The sequence below is a fragment of the Oncorhynchus tshawytscha genome, linkage group LG01, assembly GCF_018296145.1.
Source record: "Oncorhynchus tshawytscha isolate Ot180627B linkage group LG01, Otsh_v2.0, whole genome shotgun sequence".
In the NCBI taxonomy this organism is placed as follows: domain Eukaryota; kingdom Metazoa; phylum Chordata; class Actinopteri; order Salmoniformes; family Salmonidae; genus Oncorhynchus; species Oncorhynchus tshawytscha.
In genome coordinates this window covers 47170027-47194125 of record NC_056429.1, presented here as the reverse complement: position 1 = coordinate 47194125, position 24099 = coordinate 47170027, and the positions used below count along the sequence as shown (strand labels likewise).

The 24099-nt window shown below is 43.0% G+C and overlaps 1 protein-coding gene across 1 annotated transcript; it reads right to left on the bottom strand.

The window, feature by feature from the left end:
• Positions 1–7919: 7919 nt before the first annotated feature.
• LOC112252168 (jupiter microtubule associated homolog 2) lies at positions 7920–23910 on the bottom strand. Its single transcript, XM_024423172.2, has 5 exons — positions 23734–23910; positions 21260–21408; positions 10036–10181; positions 9871–9919; positions 7920–9643 (listed from the first exon to the last, which is right to left on the bottom strand). Exons 1-5 carry the CDS (start codon positions 23787–23789, stop codon positions 9405–9407), a joined length of 639 nt encoding a protein of 212 aa, XP_024278940.1. The 5' UTR covers positions 23790–23910; the 3' UTR covers positions 7920–9404.
• Between the last annotated feature and the right edge of the window lie 189 nt (positions 23911–24099).

The following is a 24099-nucleotide window of genomic DNA, read 5'->3' as shown; positions in this document are numbered from 1 at the left end:
GAGTGTGCAGGATGACCACTCCGATGGTCCAGAGTGGTTGTTCTGCCCCCATAAGTCATGGATGAGGTCCATGAGGCTCACCTGGGTGCCTCCCGGATGAAAGGTTTAGCCAGATCTTACATCTGGTGGCCTAACATGGGTCAGGATGTAGAAAACAAAGTGAAATCATGTTCTGAATGCCAGATCAACCAGAAGATGGCGCCGCCCACGCCACTACATCTGTGGAACCACCCATGGTCCAGGCTGCACATAGACATTGCAGGCCCTTTCGTGGGCACCATGCCCCTTGTCATGGTGGATTGCTCACTCCAAGTGGCTGGAGTCTTACATCATAAGCAACATCACAGCGACCACAACCATCAAAATGCTTTGACAGGTGTTTGCAACACATGGTCTGCCCGTCTCTCATGTCCGACAACGCAACAACCTTTACCTGTGATTTGGCGGAGCGGGCTGTGCAGACACTGAAAGAGAGGCTCAAAAATATGACTGGGGGAACCATCACAACTAAGCTCTCTCGGTTCTTGTCCCATTACCGCATCACGCCACAAACATCAACAGGACAGGCTCCAGCTGAGATCTTGATGGGCAGAAAGTCAAAAGCTCACCTCGATCTACTGTGTCCGGATATCAAAGAGTGGAACGGAAGCAGGAGAAACATGACCCCCACGCGAGGAAGAGACAGTTAAAACCCAATGACAATGTCTACATTCGCAACTTCACAAGAAGCCAACGTTGGTTGCCAGGTATCATTCTGAGTCAGAGTGGTCAAACTGACTGATGGTCGAGTCATGCCCAGACACCAGGACCACATCCGCCTGCGCTATGACAAAGAAAATACCATGTTTGCAGACAGAACCGTGGCGGGTGGTAGTATACAAGTTGAAACCCCACAGGAAACAATATCTGAGGAACAGGGGCATTCAGTGGTTCCTGCAGAGGGTGATGGACTTTCTCCTTTCTCTCACAAACACCCAACCCGCTCCGGTACCCTCACACACAGCTCCACTGGGAGACGCCTTATCTGTGTCTTGTGGCACACCACAAGTACAGCGCAGATCACAGTGTAGTCTCAAGCCTCCTGAAAGACTAACTCTGTAGTTGAGACCGAGAGACTTGTGGTGTTAGTGTTTGTTTGGAACAGCAGACTTAGTTAAAAAGAAATAAGGACTGTCATTTTTTGTTTGTTTACATTTACAGTAACACTAGCAGAAGTTCTAAAGTGTTGAAAAGAAAACACTGATGTGGTTTACTTGTTAATCTTATGTTCTTTCCTTACAGTGTCACACCCTGACCTAAGTATTCTTTGTTTTCTTTATTATTTTGGTTAGGTCAGGGTGTGACATGGGTGATGTATGTGTTTTTGTACTGTCTAGGTGCTTTGTATGTTTATGAAGTTGTTTACCATCTAGGTGTTTATGTATGTCTATGGTTGCCTAGATTGGTTCTCAATTAGAGGCAGCTGTTTATCGTTGTCTCTGATTGGGAACCATATTTAGGCAGCCATCTTCTTTGGGTATTTCGTGGGTTGTCTATGTCTAGTTGCCTGTGTATGCACATTTATATTATAGACAGAATAACCCACCACAAAAGGACCAAGCAGCGTGATAAGGAGGAACAGCGCTTTGTGGAATCATGGACTCGGGATGAAATACTGTACAGTAAAACATTCTGGACCTGGGAGGAGGTAATGGCAGGGGACAAGATCCTGCCATGGAAGCAGGTGGAGAGAGCACAGGAGGAACGGCGACGATATATGGGTACACGGCTAGCACGGAAGCCCGAGAGGCAGCCCCAATAATTTTTTTGGGGTGGCACACAAGGAGATTGGCTAAATCAGGTAGGAGACATGAGCCAGAGTCTCCCTCCAGTCCGGATCCGCCAGAGTCCCCCTCCAGTCCGGATCCGCCAGAGTCCCCCTCCAATCCAGAGGCGCCACTCACTCCAGACTCGACCATCAGTCCAGTGGCGTCCTCTAGCCCATGGTCAGCGGTGAGGGTTCCCGCTCCAGAGACATTAAGTAAGTGTGAAGTGGAGCGGGGTCCACGTCCTGAGCCAGAACCGCCACCTCGGATTTATGCCCACCCAGATCCTCCCATATAGGTTTAGGTGTGCGGCCAGGAGTCCGCATCTTTTGGGGGGCATTACCTTAGTATTCTTTGTTTTCTTTATTATTTTGGTTAGGTCAGGGTGTGACCTGGGTGATGTGTTTTTTTACTGTCTAGGGTTTTTTTTTGTACTGTCTAGGGGCCGATTTCCGATTTATTTTTTTACTTTTTGTTTTAATACCTTTTATTTAACTAGGCAAGTCAGTTAACACATTCTTATATTCAATGACTGCCTAGGAACTGTGGGTTAACTGCCTTGTTCAGGGGCAGAATGACAGGTTTTCACCTTGTCAGCTCAGGGGTTTCAATCTTGCAACCGCACAGTTAACAAGTCCAACGCTCTAACCATTGCACGAGTAGCCTGCCTGTTACGCGAATAGAGTAGAAGCCAAGGTAAATTGCTAGCTAGCATTAAACTTATCTTATAAAAAACAATCAATCAATCATAATCACTAGTAATAACTACTAATCCAGTTTAGCAGGCAATATTAACCAGGTGAAATTTAGTCATTTCTCTTGCGTTCATTGCAAGTGCCAATACCACATTCATTGTTCTGAGCAAGGAACTTAAACGTTAGCTTTTTTACATGGCACATATTTTTACATGGCACATATTACTTTCTTCTCCAACACTTTGTTTTTGCATTATTTAAACCAAATTGAACATGTTTCATATTTATTTGAGGCTAAATTGTTTTACATTAAGTTAAAATAAGTGTTAATTCAGTATTGTTGTAATTGTCATTATTACAAATAAAAAAATTGTCTGATTAATCGGCATCGGCTTTTTTGGTCCTCCAATAATCGGTATCGCCATTGAAAAATCATAATCGGTCGACCTCTACTCATGACCCCCTTTATCCAGGTCAGGTGCTTCTTTTCATTATGCTACGCATTTCACCAATACTCAGCAGCTTGTGGTGGTGTTGAATTTGGAGTCATGTTATGGATTGGCCATCTGGCAGAATGGGGTTCCCTCCCTCTGGGAGTCTCTGCCCAGGATCATAAGTCATCGCAACTGCACGAGTACGAACCGGGCATCTATGATCCAATCCGGGACTAACATTTCTGGATTGATGATACCTCCCTCTGCTGCCTCTCTCAACCCATAACGCTCTTTTTCCTCTATATGAGAGGGATATAGCGGAGACATGACCTGTTTAGCCTGGGATACATGATATCCCGGGCGAACCATGGGGAAGTGACTATATACCCCCAATTGTGTTCTGATACTGCTGGAGGACAGCCGTAAATTGTTGGACTTTATTTTGATTATTATTCCAGAGCCCTCGCGAGGTCCTGGTGCTTTTCATCTAACTCATGAGCCTGCTATTTCACATTTTTTTGTAGTTGCATCATACTTGTCAGTCCCCCGGACAAGATGAGCCTGCAAAGTTCATTCACCCACTGGATCACAGAGCTGCATAAGACAAAGAATAGTTCCCATCAGCACAAGTATTTATACCCCCATTTAGGTGGAGTCTCCTCCTTTTCTCTAAACATTACATCTTTGTTGCTAGGCAGGAAGTTAAGGGATGTGGGTAATAAACGGTTCCTTCTCCCTTCATGTGACCTGACCTCAGCCTCCACTGCTCACTAATGCACAGCTATCCACCCTTATCAGTGACCTCAACCATGCGATTACCTTTTCCCTAACTTGGTAACTCTCCAAGCCCAAGGCTCATATCCACCCTACCATATTCTTTCCTCCTATGTATAAACATGAACTTCTGGTGTCGCAACTATTTCAAATTACAATCCAACAGAATTGGCAGAATGAATACACCCCTGATCACACGCAAGCAGTTCACTTTCATAGCAGCCATATAAAAAACAGCATGATCATGATTACTTTGCTTCTTCAAGTCCTTCTTGCAACTATCTATGCACTCTCCTCCTCTCACCTTTTCCCGCCACTTGTGGACTTCAGTGCACAACACATCGGCTGTCTGTGACCAGGCGAAAAAACTTTTCCATGCCAAACCTTCATATCAAGACTGCTAACTGCTACACACAAACTACATCGTTGTCAACTCATAGTCAACATAGCTACTAGAACTAAGGTGTTAGTAAAGATGCTACAATCATGCAGTACAGTGTACAGTCAGCAAGCAGTTTAGCAGTTAAACTGACGGACCCCAGTGGCAACAACTTAATAAAACCAAAAGCCTACCTTGACTTGGAGTTCCAGTATTGGATAGTCATAGTCAGCTAGCTAAAAGAACACCCCTCTCTGTTTGAGACAGGTGTTTGAGTAGGCTACACTAGCTAGCTAAGGGAAAGTAAAAGTTAAAAAATAAATGATATATATACACACTGCTCCAAAAAATAAAGGGAACACTTAAACACAATGTAACTCCAAGTCAATCACACTTCTGTGAAATCAAACTGTCCACTTAGGAAGCAACACTGATTGACAATAAATGTCACACGCTGTTGTGCAAATGGAATAGACTACAGGTGGAAATTAGCACGCAAACGTGAAGCATGAGCTAAATCTTACAAATGGTTGGAAACTCAAACTCAACGAGTTGAAGATGAACTCACTAGACCAAAACATTGACAGTCAAAGTTCTAATCCCTTTACATGCACAGCTGCAGACTATCTACCCGAGAAAGGAAGGAGAAGATCCCATCTCAGACAATCATGGGTACATCTGAAGATCTGTTCTGAAGAAACCACTCCAAAGCCAGGACAACTAAGGACCATGTGACCTCTGGTGGACAATCAGAGCCATTCCCCATAGAAGGCTTGATGGTCATCTCTCTGTTGAAACCAAACAAAAGACATCTACACGTAAATGTAGTAATTACATTTCTTATCTAGACGGGCGGTGGTTCATGTGCAAGGTATATGATTAATGTGAGAATAGTTATAGAATGTATCCACGATAAATGTCCCTTTCTATCGCTCTTTCCCAACCCCTCTCCATTGTATAACAAGCCATCATATCTTGTCAGTCCACTAAGGACTTTTGTCTCATGTAAGTAAGTATGTGTATTCTGTGTTATTTAGTTAGTAAATAAATAATTAAATGTGTGTAGAACTGAATGATCAGAAAAGGCTGGGGTTCTTGCAGATTCAAGAACAGGGATGCAAACTGGTGAGGCCCAAAAAGTTTTTTTTTTTTTTTTTGCACTTGAAACATGCAAAAAAAAAAAAAAAACCTGCTAGGGGAAATGCAGGTTACCTAAATAAACACAGAATATGATCTACATGATCTGTCTGTGTGTAAAATAAAAAGTGGTTAATGTGAACCTAACTCACAACTAAAAAAAATGTAAAGAAAGCAATCCAAATGTTATTTGTTGCCTAGACTTTACTGTAAAGGACAAGTCTTGAGAAAAAAACAACACATTAATATTGCCGTTAGCCATGACAACCTTTATAATAGAACACTTGTGACCACACACAATCTAAATATTGCATTTGGGGACAAAACTGCTTAAAGTAGAAATAGAATTAAACAAACTTTCTATTTTTGCTCTATTATAGTGGCCCCTATAGACGACATGGATCAAGCGCTACATGTGTGCAAAAATAACATTCACTTAGTAACATGTTTTATAATCCTCCCTCTCTCACACACAAGTTACTGTCAAGTTCAACACAACAAAAACGATATATTTGGGCTACACTGCACATTTTACACTTTCTGCCTGTGGACATCTGTTCTACAATGTGCCAGCAGAGTGATACCCTTTGTTGGCATAATTGATCTCTTTCATGCAGAGAGTACACCTGGCATACCCCTTCATCTACTGTATTGAAAAAGTAAAAAGAGTGAAAAAGTGTGTAGTGTTCCTTTCAACTCTATAGTGGCTTCCAGCTTAGGCCAAAGCCAGGTCCAGCTACACTTGATCCCTGAATCCACTTGTTTAAAAAGCAATGCCTCATTTTCACCTAATTCTCTTATTCTGAAAATTAACCACAAACTGTAGAGGGAAAACATTAGTTAATTTTGTTAGCTAGTTAACATTTCAGATTGCCAGGGGCCAGTAAGCAACTAACGCGTTATAACTTGAATGGCAAGGAGTCGTATACCAGTTAATACTATAGCGAATTGGTTAGATTACTAATGTTAGCTCATCTGATGTTATAACTTAAGCTACGTTAGCTGTCTGACTTCATTAGCCAACTAATTCTCACACCAAACTCAATTATTTGATCAGTTATTTTGGCTAATGTTCCTCAACATTTCTCTGGTTAGCTAAAGGAGAATTCGATCCAACTCGCAAGATACTTGACAATGCTAACAATACTTGTTCCACCAGTTTCTTCCCCACCTCAAACTTTCCAAATGACAGCTGTTTTTCCAGTTACAGCTCATAAAGTACGCTTCATCACCACAGTCTCCGTGGTCAGGCTTCTCACCTACCTCTTCGTTATCGTTCAAGGGACACTGCTGTTAACTGGCAAACTGCCTTTCCACACTTTCCAGAGTGCACACTGATTGGCTGAGCCTTGGATACAGCCAGTATTGGTCCAATACGTGCATCACTCGTTTGCACACCAAAGCTAGCCAGCCCCCCCAAAAAACCTTCCTCAACGGATCTACATGAATCATGTAGGTCACCTATTTCAAAACGGCAAATTTCGCTGAAAGGTACTAGTTTGCATTCCTACAAGAAGTCTGCAACCTTCAGAATGAGACTGATATGAGAACGGTTGATGTGACTTATTGATACATGTAATATATGTAATCTTGAGTTTAATTCAGGAGATGGTAACTCATTAAAACAACTTATTCCATGGTGCCCCAAATTCCTAATGAGTTCTTACATGATAAATTTGATAACCATTAAACATAGTTGATTCGATAAATACGTCATCACATTAGTCACATCACGACACTATTTTTTAAATGAAATTCACTGAGGATGGTCCTTCCCTTCCTCCTCCACAGGTTCAGCCTTATTCGTCAAAGTCCTTGTATTGTAAAGCAGCACCCTCTTGTGGTCCAAGTTGGAACTATATCCTCCATGTGGCGAGTCTGGATACCAGTATGTTTGTGCCATCATGCAACTCCTTGTCATGTCATAATGCCAAACATGTACAATGGTACTGACAGTGGATGGAAATAAATTGTAAACTCTCAATTGATCTCAAAAGCAGCCCAAATTCCCAAGGCCAAGCAGACGTGTTAGACTGCCTCTATTCACGTGAGGGTGGCCAGCGACATGAGTCATGTGAGAGGAACTGTCTTACTTCAACAGAAGTCAAAGGCCATGAGCAGAGCCACAAAGGCATCACTAATTGTGGGGCAAAAATACATGTGATTATATTATAGTAATAAAGGCCTAGTTTGTGTTTAGAATATTCAAGCATGCCTTGACATTACACAAGGGTAAATTAGCATACAGCAGCAATAAACGGCAATAAAAACAATCACATGTAAACTCAAAGTACTTTCATTTTATAGTTGTTCAAGGTTGATTGAACATAAACTAAAGAATCAGTGACTGGAATTTCCATCATGACATTTCTTGCATTCAGAATATTGACAACACAATATTGACAATATAAGGGGTGTGCCAGATATGCCATTTCAAAAAGCTAACAGAGGATGAACCCTCCCAATGTATTCATCTGGTTTGTATTCACTAAACACTAAAATGAAAAAAAATGGGCCAAAATGAAGGAACTGACTACCTGAACTAAAAATATCTAGTTTTTCGCTGCAAAACCTTTGCTACAGTGTGCACGAATAAATACAACCCGTAGGCTGAAATGGCAAAGATTCCATTATTTAATCAATATATTGACACCACCAATACCTAAGCCCTGAAAACAGCAAAATAGACAAAAGATGATAGTCTGAAAATAAGTTTTATTGCAACACAGGTTATTTTTGCTTTTCCTCTGCTGTGAACTTTGCCTGCCAGGTACTCTAACACTCAGGGGTTAAGATGGCACCAGGAGACCTTGAACCGGGGTGCGTTCCAGACTGCCTACAAACCGGCCAGTTTGGGGAATTTAATGGCAAAATACATGTTTATTTGCACTAAGTCATCACGCACCTTTAATATATGCTGAACTCAGATTTACACCAAAGTCTTAAAAGATTTATACGTTGACGAGAAACTAGCCATACTGGTTACTGACATGCTAAAACGCTTCTCCAGGCGTTGTAAGAAATGGTGCACGACAGGCAGCCTGGAACGTGGTGCGGTGTATGGTGGCTAGGGGTTCCTTAGGGTCTCCCAAGTCCCCATCCGTATTTTGACCAGTCATTTACTATTCCAGAGTTCAATTGTGTACAGCAGACGTTTTAATTTAAAACAGAGGCCTCCCCGAGTGGATACAAACCTCTGATAACAGCAAGCAATGGTAACAGAGCAGGGAACAACCACAACACATTCAGCCATTTGCATGAGAGATAAATCATAGTGGAATTTCTTCCACAGAACAAGAACTTTGGGGGTGGGCAGTGCATCATGGGTACTGCCCATAGCTCTTTGCTTTGCATTCATTAGTTAGTCGATTTTTTTGCTTTTTTTTCCCTGAACAGGAGTTTGTTTCTGGCTGCTGAAACTCAAGATAGGTTTGATTATTAGTGGAGAGAAAAGGAGTGTGATGAAATGGAAAACAGAATGAGCATGATAGGGATACCTGTTATTGTTAACAGAGTAAAGAGGGATTTTGATCACTTAAGGGCTTACTATGACAACCGTTTGCATGGGCAACAAACAGATCTCAATGCCGGCAAAGATACACTGCTGAGTCACTCGGAATTACAAATAGATGCCAGTGATTCTGACTAAATTAACCTTTGTAATCAACACAATAACATTTAAAACCACGTAATACAAAAAATAACATTTACAGCCAGAAATAGAACCCTTGCAATGAATTGGGAATTTTGAATGATTGGACAGGAATTTAGCCTGTAAAAATGATTGAGATTATTTTCTTCCTGCTTGATAGCAACATAATCTAAATAATCTAAAATGAACAGGGGGAGGTTGGGTCAAGAATGGGTTAGATTAGAAAGTGCAAAACATGGAAGGACAGAGTGAAAAGGGAAAATGAACAGAACAGAGAATAGTGGTGTGCATGGTTTGTATCCCAAATGGCTCCGTTTCCTATACTGTCAACTAATTTTGACCAGGGACCATAAACTTGTCCTGTCCAGGGGGTGTGCTTGTACATCAAGCAGCCTCACGCTACAGAAACAAGAGATGGGCTCCTGCCCTATGTGCCGTTCTGGCTCGGACAAGGGTTACTTACTTATATTGGGAATAAGGTGCCATTTGGGATGCATACATGAATAGAGATTGGATGGAGGAGCTGGCTCAGTAGAACACCACACTAGACTTCCCTCCTGGGGGGTTAAGGACCTTGTTGTGGGAGCGGGGGCGGGGGCCGAGGTGGGGCTCGTGGTCCTTCAGTGAGAGCTCACTAAGGCAGGCCTCTGGCTTCTTGGCTGAGGGAGCAGGCGCAGTCTCCACCGCTGCTTTGGTGGGAGTGGGGGGAGGGGAGGCAACGTTCTCTTCCTTCACCTCCTTGGCCGGGCTCTCCTTCGGAAGAGGAGCTGAGATCGAAAGGGAGAGAGGGATAAGAGAAAACGATGAGAAACAGAGTTAGATTTACCTGGTACCAAATGGTACATAAGACCTGGTGTCGAAACCGATTAGTAATGAATAATTATGCAATTAAGTCATTATTATTATCTTGGTCAACAAGTAATTTCTAGTAACTGCCTGGCAGACAGCGAGCTGTAAAGTGGTAGCCAGAATCCATTATCCGTGTCAAACTCACCTGAGGGCTCAGGTATGGGCATGGGACTTTCACCCACAGAAATGTTGTCCTAGGAATAATAGGGAGAACATGTCAATATAGCCTATACATCATGCAAATTAGAAATCCATAACCATTAGTGCTTTGGAATGGGAGAGACTGGGGGACAACGATGGTCTGGATTACCTTTGGCTTGTTGGAATGGGCTTTGTCAGAGGGAGGGGCGCTCTCTAGCCCCCAGATGATGTTGCTGGTGTTGCCGCCTGGGGGTACGGGTCTCCGTTGCTCGGCTGGGGCATCTGGAGAACCAAATATCCCACTGCTTTTACCCCCTACATTGAAGGACAGGGAATCAAATGTTTTGTTTTTTTACATGCACCAGGAATTTGACCTGGTAAAATGGCGCTGTCAACGCCTTAGAATAGAATACAGAAAGAATAAACTAATTTACACAAGGCATTAAAGGTGAACATTATTGAAGGCATTGAGGAAAAGACAGAAGTCAAATCTCCACACCACAACCACTTTTTTGTGATTAAAATTTCTATAGAATTTTCACTTCTCAAACTTCTTAACTGACCAATTGCTGGCAACATGACGACTGTACCCACTCCAACCAAATTGAACCAGGCCAAACCTCCACACACAAAGCCCAGTCCTACCCTCATTATTCTATAGTTATGGTGAAGAGCTTGTTGCACAGCCTGGACTGACATGAGGCATTACATTTCAGTTAGATAACATTTCAATATCTGGGCGTGTGCCATCATAATTCCTTCTAGAACATTCTACAAGAGGCAAAAGGGCTGAAAACTGGAAGACAAACCAGCTCGATGTGCAGATCGACAATAGAAACTCATGATAACACATTTTAATTTAACCATCTCTGACCCTTGGCCTCAATATAGACATATTGATCCAGTCATGTGATGTCACTAGATTACATGTGGCCCAAACTTCATTTAACTAATGAAAATCTCAGCCACCATTAGGAAAATTTGGCTGCAGAGGTTTTAATTTACCGGACATCCATATGCATCGTGTGTGTACCGCATTAGGGCGTCCACCTACGGTACTCAAAATCCCAATTTAGATTATTGTAATTAATCTTAACAATAGAAATTAGCATGTACATTTGTAATAAAAAATTATGACATTCTTATACCAACATCAATGTTTTGCTTTTCAGTAAAACCTGTGCCCGTTGCGTCTTCATCCCTGCTATAAATCATAAATGGAACAGTTGAAAAAAGAAAACATTTAGTCTAGAAGAACAAGTCACATCCATAGCAATAAAACTTCAAAATATAATATCAGTATAATATACATTGAACACAAATATAAAACACAACAAGTTTAAAGCTTTGACTGCGTTATAGTTCATTAACTCAGCAAAACAAAGAAAAAAAAAGTACATTTTTTTTTTTTTTTTTAACTTCACAGATATTAATTGTAAAGGGTTTAAACACTGTTTCCCATGCTTTTTCAATGAACCATAAACAATTACTGAACGTGCACCTGTGGAACAGTCATTAACACACTAACAGCTTAGAGTAGGCAATTAAGGTCACAGTTATGAGAACTTAAGACACTAGAGGCATTTCTACTGACTCTGGAAAAACACCAAAAGAAAGATGCCTAGGGTCCCTGCTCATGTTCGTGAACGTGCCTTAGGCATTCTGCAAGGCGGCATGAGGACTGCAGATGTGGCCAGGGCAATAAATTGCAATGTCCATACTGTGAGACGCCTAAGACCGCGCTACAGGGAGACAGGACGGACAGCTGATCGTCCTCGCAGTGGCAGACCACGTGTAACACCTGCACAGGATCGGTACACCTGAACATCACACCTGCGGGACAGGTACAGTATGGCAACAACTGCCCAAGTTAAACCAAGAACGCACAATCCTTCCATCAGTGCTCAGACTGTCCGCAATAGGCTGAGAGAGGCTGGACTGACGGCTTGTAGGCCTGTTGTAAGGCAGGTCCTCACCAGACATCACCGGCAACAACATCGCCTATGGGCATAAAGCCACCGTCGCTGGACCAGACAGGACTGGCAAAAAGTGCTCTACACTGACGAGTTCGATTAAGTCTCACCAGGGGTGATGGTCGAATTCGCTTTAATCGTCGAAGGAATGAGCATTACACCGAGGCCTGTACTCTGGAGCGGGATCGATTTGGAGGTGGAGGCCCAATCTATGGATTTCACAAGACTGGGAATACAGATATCGGTTGGTCACAGTTTCAGCCAATTTTCTTTTTTAAAGGTAGGGGAATGTATAAAAAAATACCAATCACATTTGTTTATAAAAGCCGTTTTAACATCAGCTGATGTCAAAGTGCTATACAGAAACCAAACCTAAAACAGCAAGCAATGCAGATGTAGAAGCACAATGGCTAGGAACACCTCCCAAGAAAGGCAGGAACCTTAGGAAGAAACCTGGAGAGGAATCAGGCTCTGAGGGGTGGCCAGTCCAGTTTCTGGCTGTGCCGGGTGAATATTATAACAGTACATGGCCAAGATGTTCAAACGTTCACAGATGACCAGCAGGGTCAAATAATAATAATCAAAGTGGTTGTAGAGGGTGCTGCAGGTCAGCACCTCAGGAGTAAATGTCAGTTGGCTTTCAAAGCCGATCATTCAGAGTTAGAGACAGCAGGTGCGGTAGGTAGAGAGAGAGAGTCGAAAACAGCAGGTTAGCACGTCTGGTGAACAGGTCAGGGTTCCATAGCCGCAGGCAGAACAGTTGAAACTGGAGCAGCAGCACGACCAGGTGGACTGGGGACAGCAAGGGGTTATCAGGCCAAGTAGTCCTGAGGCATGGTCCTAGGGCTCAGGTCCTCCAAAAGAAGAGAACGAGAGAGAATTAGAGGGAGCACACTTAAATTCACACAGGACACCGGATAAGACAGGATAAATATTCCAGATAACAGACTGACCCTAGCCCCCAACACAAACTATTGCAGCATAATTACTGGAGGCTGAGACAGGAGGGGTCGGGAGACACCGTGGCTCCGTACGACTATAACCCTGGACAGGGCCAACCAGGCAGGATATGCCCCCACCCACTTTGCCAAAGCACAGCACCCACACCAATAGAGGGATATCTTCAACCACCAACGTACTACCCTGAGACAAGGCCAAGTATAGCCCACGAAGATCTCCCCCACGGCACGAACCCGAGGGGGGAGCCAACCCGGACAGGAAAATCACATCAGAGACTCAACCCACTCAAGTGACGCACCCCTCCTAGGGACAGAATGGAAGAGCACCAGTAAGCCAGTGACTCAGCCCGCATAATAGGGTTAGAGGCAGAGAATGCCAGTGGAGAGAGGGGAACGGGCCAGGCAGAGGGTGGATCGTCGCTCCAGTGCCTTTCCGTTCATCTTCACACCCCTGGGCCAAACTACACTGAATCATGGGACCTACTGAAGAGATGAGTCTTCAATAAGGACTTAAAGGTAGAGACCAAATCTGCGTGTCAAACGTAGATAGGCAGACCATTCCATAAAAATTGAGCTCTTTAGGAGAAATGGGGGTCCGATAGTCCAGGATTCTGAGGAAAAACATTAAGATCCACAATATTTATTCCACGTGACAAAACTAGTCAGTATCTGGTGTTACCACCATTTGCCTCATGCAGCGTGACATCTTCACATAGAAATGATCAGGCTGTTGATTGTGGCCTGTGGAATGTTGTCCCATGGTGGGTGAGTATGTAGGCCAAGGAAGAACTGGGACATATTCAGCTTCCAGGAATTGTGAACAGATCCTTGATGCTGAAACATGAGGCGATGTCAGCGGATAAATGTCACAACAATGGGCCTCAAGATCTCGTTACAGAATCTCTGTGCATTCAAATTGCCATTGATGAAATGCAATTGTGTTTGTTGTCAGTAGCTTACACCTAACCATACCCCAACCGCCACCATGGGGAAATCCACTCAAAGTTGACATCAGCAGCGCACACGACTCCATAAAAATGCGGTCTGCCATCTGCCTGATACAGTTGGAAACCGGGATTATTCAGTGAAGAGCACACTTCTCCAGCATGCCAGTGGCTATCAAAGGTTAGCATTTGCCCACTGAAATAAGTTACAACAAACTGCCTACCAGGTCAAGACCCTGGTGAGGACCACGAGCACACATGAGCTTCCCTGAGATGGTTTCCTTTTCTGCAGAAATGCTGCATTTGTGCAAACCCACAGTTTCATCAGCTGTCCAGGGGCTGGTGCCAGACGATCCTGCAGGTGAGGAAGCCGGATGTGGAGGTCCTGGGCTGGCGTGGTTACACGTGGTCTGCGGTTGAAAGGCCGGTTGGACGACATTGGAGTCGGCTTATGGTAGGAAAATGATTAAATTCTCTGGCAACAGCTCTGGTGGTCATTCCTGCGGTCAGCATGCCAATTGCACGCTACCTCAAAACATCTGTGGCAGTGTTGTGACAAAACTGCACATTTTAGAGCAGCCTTACATTGTCCCCAGAACAGAGTACACCGGTTTTATTTCACCTTTATTTAAACAGGTAGGCCAGTTGAGAACAAGTTCACATTTACAACTGCAACCTGCCCAAGATAAAGCAAAGCAGTGCGACAACTACAACAGAGTTACACATGGGATAAAAACACAATAGAAAAAAAATCTATGTACAGTGTGTGGAAATGTAGTAAGATTAGGGAGGTATCAATATACGGATGAGGTAATTGGGTGGGCTATTTACAGATGGTATGTGTGCAGGTACAGTGATCAGTAAGCTGCTCTGACAGCTGATGCTTCAAGTTAATGAGGGAGATATGAGTTTCAGCTTCAGTGATTTTTGCCATTCGTTCCAGTCATTGGCAGCAGAGAACTGGAAGGAAAGGCGGACAAAGGAGGTGTTGGCTTTGGGGATGACCAGTGATATATACCTGCTGGAGAGTGTGCTACGGGTGGGCGATGCTATGGTGACCAGTGAGCTGAGATAAGGCAGGGCTTTACCTAGCAAAGACTTGTAGATGACCTGGAGCCAGTGGGTTTGGCGACGAATATGTAGCGAGCACCAGCCAACGAGAGCATACAGGTCGCAGTGGTGGGTAGTATATGGGGCTTTGGTGACAAAACAGATGGCACTGTGATAGACTACATCCAATTTGTTGTAGTTGGGGGTGGAAATTTTGGGTGGCCTTCCTAAGCCAGGATTCAGACACGGCTATGTAATGATCACACTGTTTAGTCAGCTTGTTGATATGCCACACCTGTCAGGTGGGTGGATTATTTTAGAAAAGATGAAATGCTCACTGACAGGGATGAAAACAAATTTGTGCACCACATTTTAGAGAAAATCTTTGTGCATATGGAACATTTCTGGAATCTTATTTCAGCTCATGAAACATGGGACCAACACTTTACATGTTGCGTTTATATTTTTAATCAGTGTAATTTGCAAATTGCCTGTCCTATAGGCTACTTGTAAGAACACTTAAAAAAAAATAAAACCGCTGTTTTCAAATACAATTTGGGCCTCTTATTTGAATTTCCTTTATGCCGAATTTAAAATGTTCATGCCTAATAAATAACAAAACATTGCTGTACACGAACATGGCTGTATATTTACAATGCTCCTGTGAAACAAGGCCCGCGCCAAGCATTTATGAAAGCACTTTTTCCAAAGCTCCAATGATATCGCACTCTTCACAGTTCTACTGGAAGATGTTAATAAATGTTGTGTTTGTTGTAATTTGGGGGGGGAGTATATAGTGCATTCGGAAGGAATTCAGACCAGCTGCCCTCTCCCACATTTTGTTATGTTAGTCTTATTCAAAAATGTAATCAATCCCCCCCAATACCCCATAAGGACAAAGCAAAGTTTAAAGAAGTTTTTGCAAATGTATTTATAAAATAAAAAACAGAAATACCTTATTTACATAAGTATTCAGACTAGGGCTGGGCAGTATACTGTATTTTACTATATACACACACACAGGCATTTATGCACAGGTATTTATGCACAGACCGATTTGGGTTTTTACTTTACCTTCTATAACGGTATTTGAATGTTTGGTTTGTTAAAATGTGATATGCCGTGTGTAATGTCCATTTTTATAGTTTACTCTAATTGAGCCATTACTCGCCGCTATCCCTCTCTCCATGCCGCTTTCAACACGGACCTAGTCCCACCTCCTGTCTCAGCTTCAGTCACTCAGGGAGCACATTTGTTGTTGCTTGACCATGACACTTTTGTTCAATCTGCATGGTCAATGCAGCACATGCAAAAATGTTGATGACAACGATGTTGTTTCCACTTTGATCTTAATATAAATCCACAAGAGTTCTATAATTACAAAATTAGCCTGCTAGCTAAGTAAAAGTACTGAGTCAGAGCAAACGTAGCCAGCTAAAACAACCTGATACTAGTTAGTACTGGTGGAAGCTCAAAACAGCATGTTTGTGCAACAGTATCTCCAAAATCAAAGAGGAATAGGCAAAGCATGAATATGTTGGCTATATGAAAAAAAGACTTAATGTAGCCAAAGATTATAAGATCCCATATAAAAACACTGATCACTTTGGTTCCTACCCTGTCACAAGAACTTGTCCATGGCATTTTCATTCATTGTCATGTCAGACAATGTATTTAAAGTGCTCACTACTATATTCTAACTATAAAATTATAAAAAACATTAAATTTCCACAATTCCAAAAGTTCACCAAAGTGCTTTAACCTAAATAAACATTTTTAACCTAAGGCCAATTATTTTTGCCCATATCATGGCAGTGTGGAAATGATCTCAAATGAGTGCAGGAAATTATTTTGGGTTGAAGTTGAACAGTATAAAACAATCTGAACGGAGAAAGACCGATTGAAATGTATCTCTGTGTGTGTGGTATATATACAGTGGGGCAAAAAAGTATTTTGTCAGCCACCAATTGTGCAAGTTCTCCCACTTAAAAAGATGAGGCCTGTAATTTTCATCATAGGTACACTTCAACTATGACAGACAAAAAAAAAAATTCATCCAGAAAATCACATTGTAGGATTTTTAATGAATTTATTTGCAAATTATGGTGGAAAATAAGTATTTGGTCACCTACAAACAAGCAAGATTTGACTCACAGACCTGTAACTTCTTCTTTAAGAGGCTCCTCTGTCCTCCACTCGTTACCTGTATTAATGGCACCTGTTTGAACTTGTTATCAGTATAAAAGACACCTGTCCACAACCTCAAACATTCACACTCCAAACTCCACTATGGCCAAGACCAAAAAGCTGTCAAAGGACACCAGAAACAAAATTGTAGACCTGCACCAGGCTGGGAAGACTGAATCTGCAATAGGTAAGCAACTTGGTTTGAAGAAATCAACTGTGGGAGCAATTATTAGGAAATGGAAGACATACAAGACCACTGATAATCTCCCTCGATCTGGGGCTCCACACAAGATCTCACCCCGGGGTCAAAATTGCCACAAGAACGGTGAGCAAAAATCCCAGAACCACACGGGGGGAACTAGTGAATAACCTGCAGAGAGCTGGGACCAAAGTAACAAAGCCTACCATCAGTAACACACTACGCCGCCAAATCCTGCAGTGCCAGACGTGTCCCCCTGCTTAAGCCAGTACATGTCCAGGCCCATCTGAAGTTTGCTAGAGAGCATTTGGATGATCCAGAAGATTGGGAGAATTTCACCTGACCATATGACACCAAAATATAACTTTTTGGTAAAAACTCAACTTGTCGTGTTTGAAGGACAAAGAATGCTGAGTTGCATCCAAAGAACACCATACCTACTGTGAAGCATGGGGGTGGAAACATCATGCTTTGGGGGTGGAAACATCATGCTTTGGGGGTGTTTTTCTGCAAAGGGACCAGGACGACTGATCCGTGTAAAGGAAACAATGAATGGGGCCATGTATTGTGAGATTTTGCGTGAAAACCTCCTTCCATCAGCAAGGGCATTGAAGATGAAACGTGGCTGGGTCTTTCAGCATGACAATGATCCCAAACACACCGCCCGGGCAACGAAGGAGTGGCTTCGTAAGAAGCATTTCAAGGTCCTGGAGTGGCCTAGCCAGTCTCCAGATCTCAACCCCATAGAACATCTTTGGAGGGAGTTGAAAGTCTGTGTTGCCCAGCAACTGCCCCAAAACATCACTGCTCTAGAGGAGATCTGCATGGAGGAATGGGCCAAAATACCAGCAACAGTGTGTGAAAACCTTGAAGACTTACAGAAAACGTTTGACCTCTCATTGCCAACAAAGGGTATATAACAAAGTATTGAGATAAACTTTTGTTATTGACCAAATACTTATTTTCCACCATAATTTGCAAATAAATTCATAAAAAATCCTACAATGAGATTTTCTGGATGTTTTTCCTCATTTTGTCTGTCATAGTTGAAGTGTACCTATGATGAAAATTACAGGCCTCTCATCTTTTTAAGTGGGAGAACTTGCACAATTGGTGGCTGACTAAATACTTTTTTTGCCCCACTGTACATACGCCACCCTATGGTCACACACTACAAATAAAGAAAATTTAGAACTCTTAATCAAAAACATGAAATACCATTAAAAAAAATACCATGATATTTTGGCCTTGTCGCCGAGCCCTAATTCAGACCCTTTGGTATGAGACTCGAAATTGAGCTCAGGTGCATCCTGTTTCCATTGATCATCCCTTGAGATGTTTCTACCTTTAGTAAATTCAATTGATTGAACATCATTTGGAAAGAGACACCTGTCTATATAAGGCCCCACAGTTGACCATGCATGTCAGAGCAAAAACCAAGCCATGAGGTCGAAGGAATTGTCCATAGGGCTCAGACGGGATTGTGTCGAGGCACAGATCTGGGGAAGGGTACCAAAAATTGGCCAAACAGAAGCCACTCCTCAGTAAAAAAATAATAAAAAAACACACAACAACCCACTTGGAGTTTGACAGAAGGCACCTAAAGATCTCAGGAGTGGAGTGGCTTCGGGATAGGTTTCTAAATATCCTTGAGTGGCCCAGCCAGAGCCTGGACTTGAACCTGATCGAACATCTCTGGCGAGAGCTGAAAACAGGGTGCAGCAACGCTCCCCATCCAACCTAACAGAGCTTGAGAGGATCGGCAGAGAATGGGAGAAACCCCCCAAATACAGGTGCGCGTCATACCCGAAGAACACTCGTTGCTGTAATCACTGCCAGAGACGCTTTAACAAAGTACTGAGTAAAGGTTCTGAATACTTATGTAAATGTGGCATTTCCGCTTTCTTATTTTTAACAAACATTTCTCAAGCTCAGTTTTTTTGCCTTTGTCATTATGGGGTATTTGTGTGTAGAATGATGAGGGGGAAAAATACAATTTACCCAATTTTAGAATAAAGATGTAACATAACAAAATGTGGAAAAAGTCTAGGGGTCTGAATACTTCCCGAAAGCACTGTACGTGGCTAAGTCTGTTTCCACTATAGGCAATTGACCGCCTAGTGATTGCAACTGATGTGAATAGTTGGAAACGATGTTTGATTTCCAAGTGCTGCTAAATTGAATTGCACCAATTGCGCATGATACACATCATTAGTCTAGTCAATCAATTTCAAATCTTTACACTATGCGACACAGGGGCAGTATATCTTGCCTATGGTGGCAGCAGGACTGATAGGGCTGGGCCTAAAAAACACAATTTGCATCTAATTTACTAGTGTTTCGGCAGACCTTGGCCTGCTGAAAGTTAGTCGTTGCTGTGGAAGGCAAAATTGTTCAACTCCTTAGGAGCTTGCGATGTGCATCAGCCTCATTACTTTGTACTCAAGAAGGTGTGATCTTTAATTCGTCTATACTTTGTTTTGGAGAAAGAATCCCCTCTCAGTGGCAACAGGGATTATCAGCATGGTTTACAATGGACAAAAAATTCTGGACAATTTGGCCGGCAACCAATTAATTTATCGGCTTGTCACTTATTTTTTTTGCCAAAAGACAGCATTTACCAGCTAACGGAAATCCTGGCCAGGGTGTAATCCTACACTGGACTCAACAATGAAGAGGCTGGGCTGTGGCTCTTGAGCACTCAGTTATTTCACTGCATGGAACGACAACGGCCTACTACTGATTGTTACTAGGCTAGAATAGAAGCTTCAAGTTCCTCTGCATACACATCACTGACAATCTGAAATGGTCCACCCAGACAGAGTGTGGTGAAAAAGGCGAAATAGCGCCACTTCAACCTCAGGAGGCTGAAGAAATTTGGCTTGTCACCCAAAACCCTAACAAACATTTACAGATGCACAATTGAGAGCATCCTGTCAGGCTGTATCACCGTCTGGTACATCAACTGCAACGCCCACAACCGCAAGGCTCTCCAGAGGGTGGTAAGTTCTGCCCGACGCATTACCGGGGGAAAACTACCCACCCTCCAGGACACCTACAGGATGTCACAGGAAGGCCAAAAAGATCAAGGATAACAACCAGCCGAGCCACTACATGTTCACCCCGCTATCATCCAGAAGGCGAGGTCAGTCTAGGTGCAACGCTGGGACCGAGAGACTGATAAAACAGCTTCCATCTCAAGGCCACAAGACTGTTAAAAAGCGATCACTAGCACGTTAGAGGTTACTGCCCTATCTACAAAGACTTGAAATCACTAGTCACTTTAATAATGTTTACATCAATTTGCTTTACTCATATGTATATACTCTATTCTATTCTAATGTATTTTAATCAATGCCACTTACATTGCGCGTCCTAATATTTATATATTCCTTAATTCCATTATTTTACTTTTAGGTTGTGTGTATTGTTTTGTTGTGAATTGTTAGATATTACTGCACTGTTAGAGCTAGAAACACAAGCATTTCACTACACCAGCAATAACATCTGCTAAACATATGTGACAAAATAAATTTGATTTGGCTGGTTGAGTCTTGTGACACTTTAGTCACCAGATAAAATAAGTGACCCGTTGCCCTTATCAAACACACGCACTGCAGCATGTCAACACAATCCAAACATGATTTGGGGAAGAAAAGTTATTAACACTTATCAATGGCTCATTTTTTAACCTTAAATGCTAACGTAGCACCTTAGTGGAAGTTTTCACACCACATAGACCTGAAAAGGCTCTGACAGCTCCAGAACCAGGGAGGGCAGCCGTTGCCTGTCCAGTCAGGGGCCCTCACACCTTGTAGGAAGATATAGGAAGCATATTCCCTTTCCACACCAACCTGAACTTTCCTGGCTCTGATATTTTCCTTTCACAGTCCTTTCTATCATAGTTCCAACATCTATGGTGGATGCGTAACCTTTAATTCTGTATTAAGGACTAAAAGAACAGACTGCCACCCAATGTTTGGATGCATAACCAGGCCAGAGCAAAAAAGCTTTGATCAATTCAGCCCAGTAGTGTGAAAAGGGAATTTGTATGCCCAGTAAAGGTCCTTCTCTCTCTCACCTGGGGGGTTGGTTCGCCTGATGACACCCTGGGGCTCTAGTGGGGCGAAAAGGTTGGAGGCCATCTTGTGGGGCCGTCTCGAAGCAGCTGCTTCTCCCTCATAGCCACCGAACAGGTCGCTGGAGACACCTCCGGGGGGACGCAGGACTCTGAAAAGGAAGCATCAGAATCATGTTGGTTCACGTAGTGGTTGTAGTGGTTGCCAACCTTTTTTGGTTACTGTACCACCAAATTAATTTTGTTCTGCCTGGAGTATTCCTGGAATACCCCCTCATGTGCTTTACCAGCAGGCCTATGGTCTCATGAGTCTTCTCAAGTACCCCCTGTGGATAGGCAAAACACACTGTGGCTTCAAAACACACTGGGTGCGTTCTGAGCCCTCTCCTGTACTCCCTGTTCACCCACGACTGCGTGGCCATGCACGCCTCCAACTCAATCATCAAGTTTGCGGACGACACAACAGTGGTAGGCTTGATTACCAACAACGACGAGACGGCCTACAGGGAGGAGGTGAGGGCCCTCGGAGTGTGGTGTCAGGAAAATAACCTCACACTCAACGTCAACAAAACTAAGGAGATGATTGTGGACTTCAGGAAACAGCAGAGGGAACACCCCCTATCCACATCGATGGAACAGTAGTGGAGAGGGTAGCAAGTTTTAAGTTCCTCGGCATACACATCACAGACAAACTGAATTGGTCCACTCACACAGACAGCATCGTGAGGAAGGCGCAGCAGCGCCTCTTCAACCTCAGGAGGCTGAAGAAATTCGGCTTGTCACCAAAAGCACTCACAAACTTCTACAGATGCACAATCGAGAGCATCCTGGCGGGCTGTATCGCCGCCTGGTATGGCAACTGCACCGCCCTCAACCGTAAGGCTCTCCAGAGGGTAGTGAGGTCTGCACAACGCATCACCGGGGGCAAACTACCTGCCCTCCAGGACACCTACACCACCCGATGCTACAGGAAGGCCATAAAGATCATCAAGGACATCAACCACCCGAGCCACTGCCTGTTCACCCCGCTGTCATCCAGAAGGCGAGGTCAGTACAGGTGCATCAAAGCTGGGACCGAGAGACTGAAAAACAGCTTCTATCTCAAGGCCATCAGACTGTTAAACAGCCACCACTAACATTGAGTGGCTACTGCCAACACACTGTCAATGACACTGACTCTACTCCAGCCACTTTAATCATGGGAATTGATGGGAAATGATGTAAATATATCACTAGCCACTTTAAACAATGCTACCTTATATAATGTTACTTACCCTACATTGTTCATCTCATATGCATACGTTGATACTGTACTCTATATCATCGACTGCATCCTTATGTAACACATGTATCACTAGCCACTTTAACTATGCCACTTGGTTTACATACTTATCTCATATGTATATACTGTACTCGATATCATCTACTGTATCTTGCCTATGCTGCTCTGTACCATCACTCATACATATTCTTTATCCCCTTACACTGTGTATAAGACAGTTTTTTTTGGAATTGTTAGTTAGATTACTTGCTTTTTATTACTGCATTGTCGGAACTAGAAGCACAAGCATTTCGCTACACTCGCATTAACATCTGCTAACCATGTGTATGTGACAAATAAAATTTGATTTGATTTGATTTCCTTGTACCCCTGTTTGGGAACCACTGATGTAGAGTATATAGCCTGTAGGCCAAACTCTACTGTCAGCATTCATCATACACAAAGGCAGGCAGCGCGTGGGATAATATGATTAGAGAATGTTCCATAATGAAAACGTGTATATAGCAAAATCTAGGAATAGAATATGCAGCATGCACAACTTCTTATATAAAGACAGGCCACAAATGGTGGCTGTGGCCACATTAGCTGCTAAATGTTCTACAGTATGACTGTAGGCTACTGACCTAAATAAACTGTTTAAAAGTCACATTTAGTTGTGTAACGTTAGCTGATCACAACTCAACACAGAACACATATTTAGCCAGTTAACGTTAGCTGGCTGTTCTTGGGATGTTCGCACGGGGGTTAGACAACCATAGTTGACCGCGCAAAAAAAAAGTTAAATATGCCCAATTACCCTTTTTAGAAATAGGTTGTAGTAAACGGGGTGTGGGTGACTGTCTGTTTGAAAAATGCAATGAGCGTCAGTCATATCGCTGGCTACACCGTAAAAAAAAAGAAAAAAAAAAAATTCCACGAGCTTCCATTTCCGCAGCGCAGAAAAACCCCAAAGCCCCATAGAAGCTACCTAGCTGTTACCAAACGAAAAGTTTACTACTGACAAAACGGAATAAACATTTTACCACTAAATTGTCTTTATAACTAGTTAACGTTAGTATCACCAAAGTGCCATCTAGCTAGCTAACTGCTTTACAGGCCAATGAGCATAAGGGGTAGCTTTCAGGAACATAGCCAGCTAGAGTTGCTTGAATTTTGCCTGCTGCAAATAAAACCTGTGGATGAAATTTTGTGTTACCTTGAACTTGGCTTTGCGCCATTATCGAGTCCTGAAAACATGTTCGTCGAAGTCATTGTGATGACTGTCTTCGTGAGAGAGAAAATTAATGTCGTAGCTAGCTCAATCTTTTAAAAGTTTTGTTGGTTGGTTGCGTGTTGCCCTTCCGAAACCGGGAAAAGCCCCGCCCACTCGATAGGACGAGCCAGCAATGGGAAGAGCCTCAATGGTCAAAAGTGTTATCAGTCGAAAGGTGTGACTAATTTCATTGGTTAAATTATGGTTAAATTATTAAAGATTAACGCCCTCTTTCCATTGTGATTTGGCTTTCCGCCTGTCTGTCATTGGGTGCAGGCGGTTTACTCGCCCGGACTTTGAGCGGTATTT